Source organism: Balaenoptera ricei, chromosome 7 (genome assembly GCF_028023285.1).
Source record: "Balaenoptera ricei isolate mBalRic1 chromosome 7, mBalRic1.hap2, whole genome shotgun sequence".
Classification (NCBI taxonomy): Eukaryota; Metazoa; Chordata; class Mammalia; order Artiodactyla; family Balaenopteridae; genus Balaenoptera; species Balaenoptera ricei.
Genome location: NC_082645.1, coordinates 90,830,447 through 90,843,771, shown reverse-complemented (window position 1 = coordinate 90,843,771; position 13,325 = coordinate 90,830,447). Strand labels below are relative to the sequence as shown.

At 37.1% G+C, this 13,325-nt stretch overlaps 1 protein-coding gene across 2 annotated transcripts in view; it reads right to left on the bottom strand.

Annotated features, from left to right (window-relative positions):
* The window catches only part of PARD3B (par-3 family cell polarity regulator beta), a 1,037,929-nt gene that overhangs the window by 486,467 nt on the left and 538,137 nt on the right, over positions 1-13,325 (bottom strand). For both annotated transcript variants that reach the window (XM_059928520.1, XM_059928522.1), the window contains exons 6-10: positions 12,717-12,803; positions 6,980-7,105; positions 4,469-4,827; positions 1,987-2,126; positions 740-868 (exon numbers count right to left, since the gene is read on the bottom strand). In XM_059928520.1, the coding sequence (XP_059784503.1) occupies positions 740-868; positions 1,987-2,126; positions 4,469-4,827; positions 6,980-7,105; positions 12,717-12,803 (841 nt within the window). The remainder of the gene's footprint in view (positions 1-739; positions 869-1,986; positions 2,127-4,468; positions 4,828-6,979; positions 7,106-12,716; positions 12,804-13,325) is intronic.

Sequence of the window (13,325 nt, the reverse complement as noted above, 5' to 3'; positions counted from 1 at the left end):
GACCATTTTAAGTACTTATTATATTTCATTGGAAAGCGATCCAGTTATTTATTTAACCAATACCTTCTTGTTGTACCATGCCCAATATATCACTATAATAAACAGGACTGGAGAAAAAAAATCAATATAGAAGAATTTTTTCCACATCTTTGATGATCAGTTTAGGACAAATTGCTAAAAGTATAGTTACTAGTTCAAAGGGTACAAATTTTTAATAAGACTTTTGAAATTCTCTTTCTTGAGATGTCTTTCCCAGCCTTCAAGACTAGGTTAAATTCCCTTGTTATATATTACTGTAGCACTCCGCAGTTTGCTTTCATAATCTTCATCACCATTTTAAATACTTAGTTATATTTTAATTTCCCTTTAGACTGCTAACTGCACTAAGGTAGGGCCATGAACATTTCTGCTGGTTGTGTTTTGCACAGGGCCTAGCCCATAGCACATACTCAATGTGCATTTTATTTTATCAAATATTGTTAAGTTGCCTCCTTGAAGGGTGTTTGAATTCATACACTTGAAGCACTGTTTGCATTTACCCACCTCACTGCATCATCACATCATCACTAAAACAGTGATACACCAAATGGGGGCAAAACACTGTCAGTGTGATTCACTTTTTTTTTTTTTTTAACAAATGAAGCCCATGACTTAGAACTCATTTCTCAGCTATTATGAATTCACTGAGTGTATTATGTTCTGTATTGAAAATTCAGTAAGACTGTGATCTGAACCTTACCAGCTCTCGGGGCAGAAAAGTTCCTTCCTGGCGGGCGATGACCAGTGATGCAGTCTCTCCCTGCTTGGTGCTCCTCAGCATGGCCACGAGCTCTTCCTGAGTTCGTCCAGTGACATCTCTGCCATTTACCTAATGCAGGCAACCATATGAGCAACCACAATTAAAACACTTGCCATCCCCTTCTGCCCTAGATGGTTTTTGAAAGCAAGCAGCAAATGGGCTCCCATGATCAATGAAGCTCTGGAAAGATGAAAACTGAATACATGAGCCCAAACCAACTATGTTTATGATACTAGCAATATACCAACCATCATTATTGTGGTGCTGGACAGTCTCAGACATTCAGTAATTGGCATCAGCAGTTTTCCCTAAGACATCACATTCTTAGCAAGGACAAATCAAACTGACAGATACCAGAGAATGATTCCTCAAGTAGGAAGGAAGCTGATTTCAAATGCTTAGCTGTTATCATGCTCTGCCAAATACAAATAGGAGAAATGGACCGTTATCACACAGTAAATTCTTGAGGCATAAGTTTTTTTTGTTATAATTCTACAATTTTCCATGTTTAGAAAATTATAGTCATCAGGTTACCATAGATTATTGGAGATTGTAATTTGGAACTACATTAGTCATTTGGCCCATTTTCTATCGTGATCTAGAACTATATAAAAAGCTATAGTGCTACTTCCATGCCATGAGAAAGTTCAATGGAACCAGCCAGTTTCAACGAATATGATTTCTTGAAAGGTAAATTGACAATATATATTTAGCCAAGAAGATGATGCTATCAAACAAAAATAAATGACAAAAAAAAAAAAAAGCCTCTTGCTTTGGGTATTCCAAATACTTCTCTATATTCATAGACCAACCTGAGACAGGCTGGCCCACTCTTGGAGAACTCTAAGGAAACTGTTACAAGGGCTTGGGTGCAAATTTGAAATCCTTAGCCCTAATTGAATATATGATGAACTCGTGGATTTGACCCAAATTCCCCAGGGACTCTAAGAGGCGGAAGTAAGAAAGAGGAGATAGGGAAAACTTTTCAATATTATTTGGCCCCATATCATTGTCCTTATTGAGGGCTTACAAAGATAGGCTATTGATTAACCAGTTTTCTAATTAAAGTCCTTATCTTGTCTATAAGTACAGTTTTCAACATACTGAATTCAAAATTTAATACATTTTATATACTTATTTCAAACACTAAGAAAGATTTTATTGAAGATATTCATTCTAATTCTTACCTCCAAAATTCTGTCCCCTGATTGTAGGCGGCCATCTTTTATTGCTGCTCCCTTTGGTAAAATGTTTTTTACAAAAATGGGACCAGGACCATGTATGGAAGAATCTCTGGTAACCACAGTGAAACCAAGTCCTTCAGGTCCTAGTGTATAAGACCAGGAAAACGCATGGTCACCTTCAGCAGGAGTAATATTATATTCAATTTTATAGTTAAATCCACCTAATTTAGACTAATGCAGAATAAGTGAAGTATTGACATTCCAGTAAATATTTTAAATATGCTTCAGTTTTTCTGGTTTTAAATACAGATTACAGTTCCTTACAGGCCATGATTGTATCACAGTGAATTTAAGGCCAGTGTAGATATATAAAACTTTCATTTACTAAGGTCCTAGAAGAAACACCACATGTTATCTATATACCTGGGAGACTGATTTCTCAGTAAACCATAACCTGACTTCATACTTTCCTGAGAAGCAAGAGGCCATCTGACATGTCAGGCTTTCAATCAACTAGCCAGCCTGTGGTTCCCCCTCCCCCTGAGTCTCCATTCCTTGTGTACGGCATCCCATTGTCCCATCACTCGTTCCTGTTACTCCTGTCCAGTTCTCTTGCATCTCCAGTTTCTCTCTTTGAGTTTATGTCTTTTTCACTCTATGTGAAGGTATGCTTAGATTTCTCTACCCTAAAGAATCCTTACGTCAATCCTACTGCTTCTTCAATCTTCCATCACCAACTACCTACCCATGACCATATCCAGTCATTTTTCCGATTCTGATCTTTCCCCTTCTCTAGCTTTGACACTTCTCACCAACCATTTTCTTGAAATTAACTCCCCCCATTGGTATTCATGTTTTTAGTTTCTGATTATTTTCCTGCCTCTCTGATCACAACATGTCTGTCTTTCTCTTACCCATCGTTCTCCCACGTAAACATAGATGTTCCCCAAGGATCTGGAACAATTTGTCCTCTAGACCGCCCTCCATGCTCCTGGCTCCAACTACCATCTCCCTACAGATGACACTTACATCACTTTGTTTGTCTCTAATCTCTCTGGTGTCAGTCTCCAGGATATTACCATGTACATACTTTCACAAGCATTTTAAATTTCACTATGAACTTCCTTCTCCAACCCAGATCCTTGCCTTTTCTACTTAAAATTCTAATTTCTCGTAATGGCATCTCCATTGCGCAAGACACCCTGGCTGAAAACCTCAGCAATAACAGTAATTCCTCTCTCTTCCTGCCTACATCCAGTCAGCAATTTAGGCATACATATTATATTCAGACAGACACCGTGCACCCTTTACTGATCCCTTGTTGTATGCTCTCTTCTTTAGTATATCTTTTTTTCTGTCAGATTAATTTTCCCAAAACACAGCTGTGGGATGTAATATTCTTTATTTTTGCATTCAAGGCTTTCTGATGGATTTTTAAGGTCACGTTCTGTGTCTGATTTATCTATTCTCAAAGCACTCAACCCCATGTCTTATACATAGCTGCACAATTTGTATGAAAAGCACAAGTGATGCATTTACATAAAAAGCCTAATTGTGCCTCCTATCAATACATTTTCTTCCCAGTATAGAATTCTTATAGGAGGACAAAATTTTGACCAGAGGGTTTTTCAGAATAATCTCTATATCCCAATTAAAGGTACATGTAATTTGCTTTAGATATATGTAAATAAGTATTCTAAAACTACCTTGTGATCATTACATTTCCTATTAATTCAGACAAGAATCCATAAAATCTTGGTTTCTTTTGAATGGAGTCTTGAAAATCACAGTGTGTTGCAAAAGGTTGCAGTGGGGGAAGGAATTATCAGAAGTAAAAGCACAGAAATACATGAATGTGTATGTGTGTATGTATAATATTGCATAAATATCTATGAACACACATGATCTAGTCTTATTGATCTGGGCTTCAAATGGATGAAAAAGTTGAAAAAGATGAAGAAAAAAGGTTATACATGCTTTTGAAATTAAGAATACTTGAAAAATTATTTGCATTGTTGAATTAGTGAAATTAATAATTACTACATATTTGCTGAGGAATAATTTTTTGCTGGTATAAAACTATCTTAGAGAACCAGAAACAATATATCGGCTTTTCGGACTTGGACTAAAGGATGCTTCAAAAATCACTAATCTTGCTTAAAATAGACAACTGAATTTCAGTGCCTATTTAGTATTAAGTTGTGATACAATAACACTCTGTTCCTACCAAGTTTGTAATGGTTCTTTCTATTTCACAGCAGATCTTTATAATTTTCTTGCTTCAAATAATTTACACTCTCCAGAAAAAAGAATAAGAAAGTACTACGATTTTAAGAAATTTAAGTGACTGCAGTATACACTTAAATCTATTCTTTGATTCAATTAAATGAAGGGAGAATTAACAAAATTAGCCTTAATGCATGTCTCTTAACCAATTTTACATGTTACAATAATAGAATGCTATTAAGCATAATTTAATAATTACCTTTCTTTAGGTCAATCTTAATTTTCTTTGCATTTTTCTTGCTGCCAAATCCCATGAGCGGGGAGAGTGAGGGAGAGGATGGCTTTCTACCTAGTCTTGGTACTCGGGGGCTCTTGCTTTGCTGCAGGGAAGCTGATGCATCTTCTTCAGGACTGCTTGTTCCTGTGAGATTTACCGTCTTTATTCCTGATTTTCCATGGACAGGAGGTGGCACCTTTGTTCTCAAAATGCCATCATTGTTACCAAAAATGTTAAGAGGTCCAATGACTGATTTTTCATACTGTTCCCGGTTTTGAGGTGGAAGCACACGGAGCAGCACACTTGGAGATTTCATTGCCTGACGGAAGACGTCCTGAGCCCTTGAAAGACAGTGAACATATAATGATAGCACTTCCTAGCATGCCATCCAAAGCGCCCAGCCTCACGGCTACAGGAGCATCCCAGGAGCATAAGCACAGGAGATACTATCACTATTACTACCAATGTGACTTTGCTAACTAAACGCTAGTTACCATGTATGGCCTGCCCATTAGGTGCCACCACACTGGGCTACATGTGCCTTATCAACATGCACGATTCTCTCATTTAACCTTTTTAACAACCATGTTAAGTAAGTATAATTAGCTCTCATTTTGCAAAATGAAGAAATGGAGGCTCAGAGAGCTTAAGTAACTTGTCCAATGACCCACAGCTTTTCAGCATTTCTAAATCTGAAATTCTACCCAGAAGTATTTACTGAAGTAAATATAAAAGCAAGCTCTAATTTTAAATGGAACAAACATCTTTCATAGTCTCCATGAGATTATCATTTGGTTTCCTTTTAAGACTTTAATCTAAAGTACAGGTCTTTCCTAATGTGGGTTGTGTTGCAGAAGCCCAATTCTGACACAAACGTTTCCTCACGGAGACGTTTGGTAGGTACGTTGGCTGTGTCAAATATCACAGTGGATTGGCAATCCAAAATGCACCCTCCCTGTTATTCTATTATAGAGTCCCTAATGTTTTTACTTTTTTGTCTTAGCGCTTTGTGCTTTTCCTCAAATTTCCTACTACTTTTTCTTTCCTTCTTCCTTATGTCTCCTTATACCTTATGACTAGGTAAAACAACTCTCTTTCCCAGCTTTCTTGCCAATGAGATGAAAGGTTAGAGAAAATCTGGCTCATCTGGGAGGCAGAAACTTTTTTGTTCTACTGTTTCTCTTTCCTATTTCTTAAAACTCAGAAGTGATGGAGGGAACTCCAGCAGCCATCTTGTGACCATGAGACAGCTTAAAGATAGCATCCGCATAAGAAGGATGGCAAAGCAGAAAGATGGAGGATGCCTGACTCACTGATGATGGTGGACCCTCCATTCCAACTCTGGACTGCCATCTCCACACTTATCTGTCCTTAGAAAAGGTAAATATTGTTTAAGCTACCTTTATTTCAGGTCTCTGTTATTAGCAGCCACACCAAATAATAATTAATCATAATTCCAACTGCTATCTGAGCTCCCCCTCACTTTATTCATGAAGAGCTTACAATGTTAGGGGAGGAGGGAGAAGACTTCACATAGACAGCCCAACTCCTCTGGTCAGCTCCTTGACTAGGAGTCAATTTCTACTCCACATTGAATTTTTATAAGCCTTGATTTCTACCTCTATAATATAGGGAGAATAATGTCTGCCTTGCATTCCTATTAAGTCCTGGTAACAAGCACAGTGATATATAAAAATAATATCATTATTGATAATAGTTATAATTTTGCCTATCATTCATTATTTTTAGAAATACACTCTTAAGGCTTCATCTTCTTCCACACTTAAGCAGCTACAGCACTGTCCCTCCACCCAACACAATATTGGCAACTAATGGTCACAGAGAAGATATATTATGAGTTGTTTTGGTTGAAACAAGAGAGGTTGGTGATCATTACTAAAGAGTATTCGTGATTATTCCCTTGTTCCACTGTAATGCCAATATACATATAAAAAAGCATATGCAGACTGCTGCATACTCTAATTCTTAGGTACAAAGACCTATTCCTGTAACATTTTCACATGCAGAGAAATAATTTCTTGAGGGAGAGTATTTTAACTTTTTTTTCCATTTGTTTCTATTATTCAGTGAGTCTTCACAGTCATCTCTCACAGATATTTAGTTTAAGGAAGACTACTGACACCAAGTAAGTTAATTAATAAGCCGAACTAATAGTCTGTGAAGAGTTCTTAAATACCAGTCTAACTGACCTGTATCCCAAGAAAAACAAACCCATCTATCGATGCCCCAGAAAGACAGCCAGACAGAAGGTTTGCTCTATTCTGCAGTTTGCCCTTCTCAGGGCTGTCAGGGACATTTGAAGCCCACCTCTGAGTATGCTAAAACACAGGACACATTTGAAAATAGATGTTCTGGGGTCAAAGGGAACTTACCAGAAGTTCTACCTACATTTTTGATCATAATGAGCTCAGTGATGATTATAAGCATTCTAGGAATCAATAAAGTAAATAAAACAATGAAAAAAATGCTTACTGAGCAAAGGTTTTGTCTACGAGGTCCACGCTGTTGATTTTTACAATACATTCATTTTCGTGAAACAGTCCTTCCCGCTTGGACCTGCTGTTTTCTTCAATGCCGCGGATGAAGAGCCCTAGAATCCTAAATGCAACATTTAGGTTGGAAGAGAATGACTGAATAACCTGAGAGTTGTTTCTCCATTTGTAACTGTTCAGAAATAAATATTGGTTTCTATTTATGAAAGAAAGTATGCTTTATATTCAGGCAACTGTTTATTATTTAAATCCTTAGTAAACAAACAAACAAAAAAACACACTCGCACACATGACTCACTAGAGAGAAGAAGCCCTTCAAGACACATATACATAAACACCAGCCCAGAGCACAATGACCTACAATCCCGTTTCTCATGCTTGTAGTTAACCTAGAAAAGGCTAGCGTTGCTCAGTAGAGTTGAGGACACAGAGGACTCGTGGTTTCGAGGGGGCTTCACAGAAGGGCTGACTGTAATAAGTAAGTTTGAGTTGGTGCCCAGGGGGCAGCTCGATGTTTGATAATGGGAGAGGATTAGGTATTCACAGTTGTTTCTTTGCAGTCTTCCTACCTCTTCCAATAATATGCATTTGAAGAAGTAAATGTTTAGCAGAGATCGTATTACTCAGTTTAGAAGGAAGTTCGGTCCCATTTGTTAGTGCCACTGAATCAAGTGTGTGTTGAGTGTTCTCTATGCACTTCTGATGGAGGAATATGAGACAGGGCCGTAGGACCAGGACAATGGCTCAGCACAGGCTTGAAGTACAGGAGAAACGAAAAAACTGGAGCTATAAGCCTAGAGTCTTCATAGAAGGATTTGGGAAGAAAGTGGGATGTAAACTGGATGAGAAGAATGAGTGGGGTTTGGACAGGAGGAGACAGAGAACACACACAGAGGCAGGAACGAACAGGTGTGTGTAAGGGGAGCAGGGTGGGAGCTCACACTGGATGTGGAGGCCAGTGCCATGTGAAGGGGCCTTGAACACCAGCTGATGGACGTATCTGATGAGGCTGGAGTAATACTCATGCCACTCACTGCTTCTGAGCGAGATGGTGACTGGATGAAATCAGGGCTTTGGGAAGAGTTGTCTGAAATTTCAACCAGGAAGAGTCTGGATTCAGAGAGGATCCCCTGAACCTCCTGGTGCTTCGGGGCTGTGGCTTAGAGTCAGCAGGGGACGGGGTTGGAGAAAAAGAAAAGGAGAAAGAAAGCTACAGCAATAAAAAGAAAGAATTCAACTGTGTGTGTATGTACTTGCACGCACCTATTACATACTGGTAGTACTTGAACTGAAAACTAAAAGAAATCAAACTTGTGTGTACTTTAGCCATTGCTCATGGGAGGGATTTCCCTGTTCCTTGTGGCATGTCAGGGTCCCAGGTGTCTCAGGATAAAACAGACAGATACGTCCTCCAAGAGGAAACTGCTAGATGTGGAGAAACCACCACCTCCTCTTCCCTCATCCTCTTGTTTTCCTACTTTGTCACCCTCTTTCATATAGGGGCCTTAGGTGCTATTATGTAGTCCCTTTGCATTAAGTCTCGAATCTAAATAAAACATGAGCACATTTTATGCATGCATAATAGGGTCCGCCATAAAAAAGGGGAGTCGCTAATGAAAGTGGAAGAGAAAACCATCTTCCTGTTTGGAGCTGCCACAAAGTGGGACCTCGGCCTCCAGGGCCTCAGTTCATCTGATGAGCTCACGTCATCTCAAGACAGCCGGAGGAGAGGCACATGCAGGGCTATTTAGATCTCTACTTTAAATAAGTTAAATGAACACAGTACGCTGACGCAGGAGAGAGCAGAGCAAATAGTCATGCCACCTATTGTGGGGAAAGCCCGGGGTCACAGGCCGAGTGTGCAGTGATGGTTCATTTCCTAGTTCTAGTAGGTTAGTAAATTAATCATCTTCTGGGTGGAAGAGAGTAAGGGCCAAAGCTACTATCTGATAAAGGATCTGAGATTTAAATTAATATATTTAAAGTACTAATCCCACCTTAATCTCATAACATAATATTAAAAATTGAACTACTTGACATGTCAAAAAAAAAAGGAAAGATATAGAATAAAATACTGTTTCTCTCCTAAACTGAACAACTCTCTAATAGTTCAGATTTTGGATTTTTGTTATGGTGGATTCACAATAACACGACCCATTAGGAGGCTCACATGTGGTTATAAACTAGTTTATGTAAGCGATATTTTTTTAACAAGCATTCAAGTCTTCCTTTAATTTAATTCAGTACATCATCAGTCATGTAATGTTACTCCCTAGGATTTAATTTCACATTTTGGGAGATGAATTAATTCTTTCAGGCCACTGGGTTGCAATTTAGCTGGCATATTACAGCTGGAGTATGCTATGTGAACCTCACTCAACTAAATAACCTAACTTTCCATGAAAAATTTATTGACAGAATAAGCCCAACTGTAAAACCCATGTGTCAGAGGTAATTTTGGTAAAATGTAAAACTAACTGATTTTATTAGTTTGTTCCCTGGCAACAAACCACTCCTGCCTTCTTTATTCTATGGAAGGGGTGGATTCCTTCCAGTTTGATTTCATCCAGACCAGTATGAGAAGGCTCAGAAAAGAGTCCCTCTTTATCGTCTTTGCCCCAAATGGGTGAGCTGTGGGTAGCTATCTCGTTTCGGACCAAGACTCTCAGGATTTAAAAATTAATGCCGTCGATGAGTTATAGGCCGAGATGAACCAGTTAATCTGCATTAAGAAGCAGTGATAAAGGAGGCTGAAACCCACAGCCCCGCAGAATAAGAGGGGTAACAATTGCTTCTTGCCCTTCTAGTGACCATTTAGGCACAAACCTACGCCCTGCTGGCCTCCTCATTTCTTCCCACTGTATCACACGGCCTAGGCCGCTCACCAGCTTAGAATTTTTACCTAAACATCTCCTCTGCTCACATTATATATCACTCTTCACCCATTCCTTCCTTCTTCTGCCTCATATTCAGCTGTCTTTACTATGAAACAGGTATATTATGCTATCTTTATTTACTGACAATTAGATTTTATGCTTTAATTCTAAAATAAAACTATATATATATATTTTTTTTTTTGAAAAAAAAATGAATGAAATTAAGTTGCTTTTTACTTTCAGGGACTCTTGTTTTGTTTTTTCTTGCATTTTTGTTTTTATTGTGCGAGCCAATGGTCCTCCGTACAAGCAGCATTCTGCACCCCAATGAAACCACTGAGGCCTTATTAAGTACAGCAGCCAGTGTGTTGTACTCGGGGTGTTCTAACTTTGATTAGGGATCTTAATTCTACAACAGGTGTGGCTCTATTTTTGTAAAAGAAAAAAATTAAAAAGAAATTGAAGGCAGAGCGAATTACAGTAGTCTTAGTAAATAATTAAATGTAAATTCTAATTTAAAATAATGACACAAACCAATAAATGGAAGGAAATGAAGAACTAAGTCTACCACTATGACCTTAACTCCCCCCATCCCCCGTGCTCACACAGGGCAACCATATGGCATGATGAAGTCAGACACTTGTCTGACACACTCTGTATGCAGTTGCTTCTAGACACATGGGTTGAGTTAAGTGTGCTGTTTCAGCCTGTACTCATTACTTCTTAACTTTTATTGGCTCATGTCTCCACTTCCATATTATTTTTTATGTTTTTTAATTAAATTTCCTTTCTATAATACCAGTGGAGAGCAAAAAATACACACACACACACACACACACACACACACACACACAGGGAAAACTATTTCACCAATTTACTGAACAGTTGACCATGAACTTATAAAAGTTCATTTCTGAACAAGGTTTTTCTGTTTTAGCCAAAATAGTATTAATCCTAATAATTTACACATTTGTATGTTGTGTGTTTCACAAAGAGCATTCACATTTTTAATGTGGTTTAATCCCCACAACCTTGATGTGAAGTAGGTATTCACAAGAGGCAAATTTAGGGGACTCACTCAAGGTTATACAAAAGAGAACAGTGAGATTCAAATCCAATTGTTCCAAATCCGAGTCCAATACTTTTTCCTATTCTATAAAGCTTATGCTAGAAATCAGAACCAGGAAGGATCAGGGAGTAAATCAATGCATTCTAGTGTGTTTTCCTCATTTGAAGTGAGAGAAGGTGATTTTTGGTCTATAGGGTCAACTTGTTTTCTGAACGATTGAAAATGATGTAGGGTGACTGTCATGTTGTATATTTCTTCATGTTTTGAAAATTGGGATGATCTTGTGGTCTATTCCAGCTTCATTAAGCTAAAGGGCCTAGTAATTTAGCCACACTGGTATTTCACAAAGCTCTACCAGTACACTTCTGACAAAAGCCATTAGAATTCCTCGTGACAACTGGGTAAATACTCTCTCTGTCTATCAAAAACAACCTCAGCTTGTCCTGTGCCATAACCCATAACATTTATAAACATGCTTATTAACACGTACAGGAAATGAGACAATAAGAGCCACTAGATTTTCAGTTCATTTCTTTTTAGGGGACATTCGTTCCAGCAAGAGCTTGGCATCAGATGTTATTTGCTAAAGAAGGTGATGACTTAGCAATTACAGGTAGCAGATGGCTACCTACTGAAAATGATGCCAACCAAAATATCATGACTAAATCTGTTCTTCCCGCTATATGGCAGACCAAATTGAATAAATATTCAGAACCAGTAAATAAATATTATATAAGCTTTGGGAAAAGTTTTGTTCTAGAAAGAGCAATGGAGTGAGGTCAAGTCAAGATATCTGGATTTTGTATGACCTTGAGAAAAATCAACTGACTTTTCTGGTCTTTGATCACCTAAGCAAAAATCAGGTATTTTGCCTTTTCAATGATATATTTAAGAAAATGAATTTAGCAAATTAATTAAAATCATATCATATGGGTGAGAAATTCATTTTCTTTAAGTTTCTGACAGCCTTTGTCAGTATCAATCTAGTGCAAAAGGTAGTCATCCTACTGAAAAGTATTATAATAACATAATATCTAATACTAGTTTTGTAAGGTTGTTATAATAGTACTAATATTACCTCTCAGGCACACACTTTAATTCCCATCAGTAAAACAAGTTTTACAGCCAGTTAAGTAGGCACAAATTTCAAGAGATGGTGATGCAATCTAAATTACCATTTACCAGCATGGATTTAGAAATACAATGTCTTTAAAATTTCAAAAGGATGCGGTAAATTATTTTTAATTGGTTACATTTTATTTTAGAACAAAATAAATAGAATAATGGCATTTTGCTACTATAGCTAAAATCAAAACATATTTAGCTTCTGATATAACTACTTATAATATTAGAATATTTATTATTCTAAGTTCTGTAAACCTGAGGCATATCAAGAAATATCCATTTGGAATTACTCTATTTCATTTAAGTGTACTTTTGAACATTAAAAAATTCAGTTGCTATATTTCTCTAACAATATGTTAAAGTCTTTCCACGATTTCTGTCTACTATGTGTCACTGATAAGAATACTTTAATAAAGTACTTCTTAGTTAATTGTAAATGCAGAAGCCATGATTTCTTTTCCATCGTATCCTAGAAGTGATGTTACTTTGTTTCTAACACATTAAGTGGCCAACAGAAGTATATCTTGAGGTGTCTATCTAAATAACAGAGACATACACTTAATCCTCTTCTAAAAAATGTTTGGGAAAATGAGCTCAAGTCAAGTTTCTCATTAGTATGAGCTTCTGATATAAGGAAAACATCTTACCTTCCACTCAGAGATGAAAAGAAAGGTACTACATGTATTCCCAAGGGGCCTCCTTCCCCAGAAATCTCCACTGTTCTTGTCATATTACTGGGACAGAAAAAAAAAAAAAAAAAAAAAAGAGCACAAATGAGTCTCTGCTAAAAAAACAAAAACAAAAAAACCCAGATGTGGCATATTAAAAAGAAAAACAAAAAAAACTTAGGATTATAACAACTACTGTAAATTCAACAGCAGAGATGAAATCAAAGGAGTACATGATTTGCTGGTATGTTCAGAAGATCCAAGAAATAAAATGTTTAAAAGACTATCTGATTTCTTATTTTTTTCCTAGAAGAGGAAAAAATGGAAATGACTACGTACAAAAATAACTTCCTACTTAACTTAATCTGCATAAATCAACATATTTAAAAGGATGTACACAAAAATGAAATTTCTCCCCATTGAGACACACTTGAAAATTACTGAATAGATGATAAAATACATTGAATTAAGCATATCTATGCTTAAAACATAAAGGAGGATTTTTCCTCCAGAACAGAGGAAAAATGAAATAAAACACATTTTTATTAGAAAAAGCACATAATTACATTTTAAACAACTGTGAAGCCA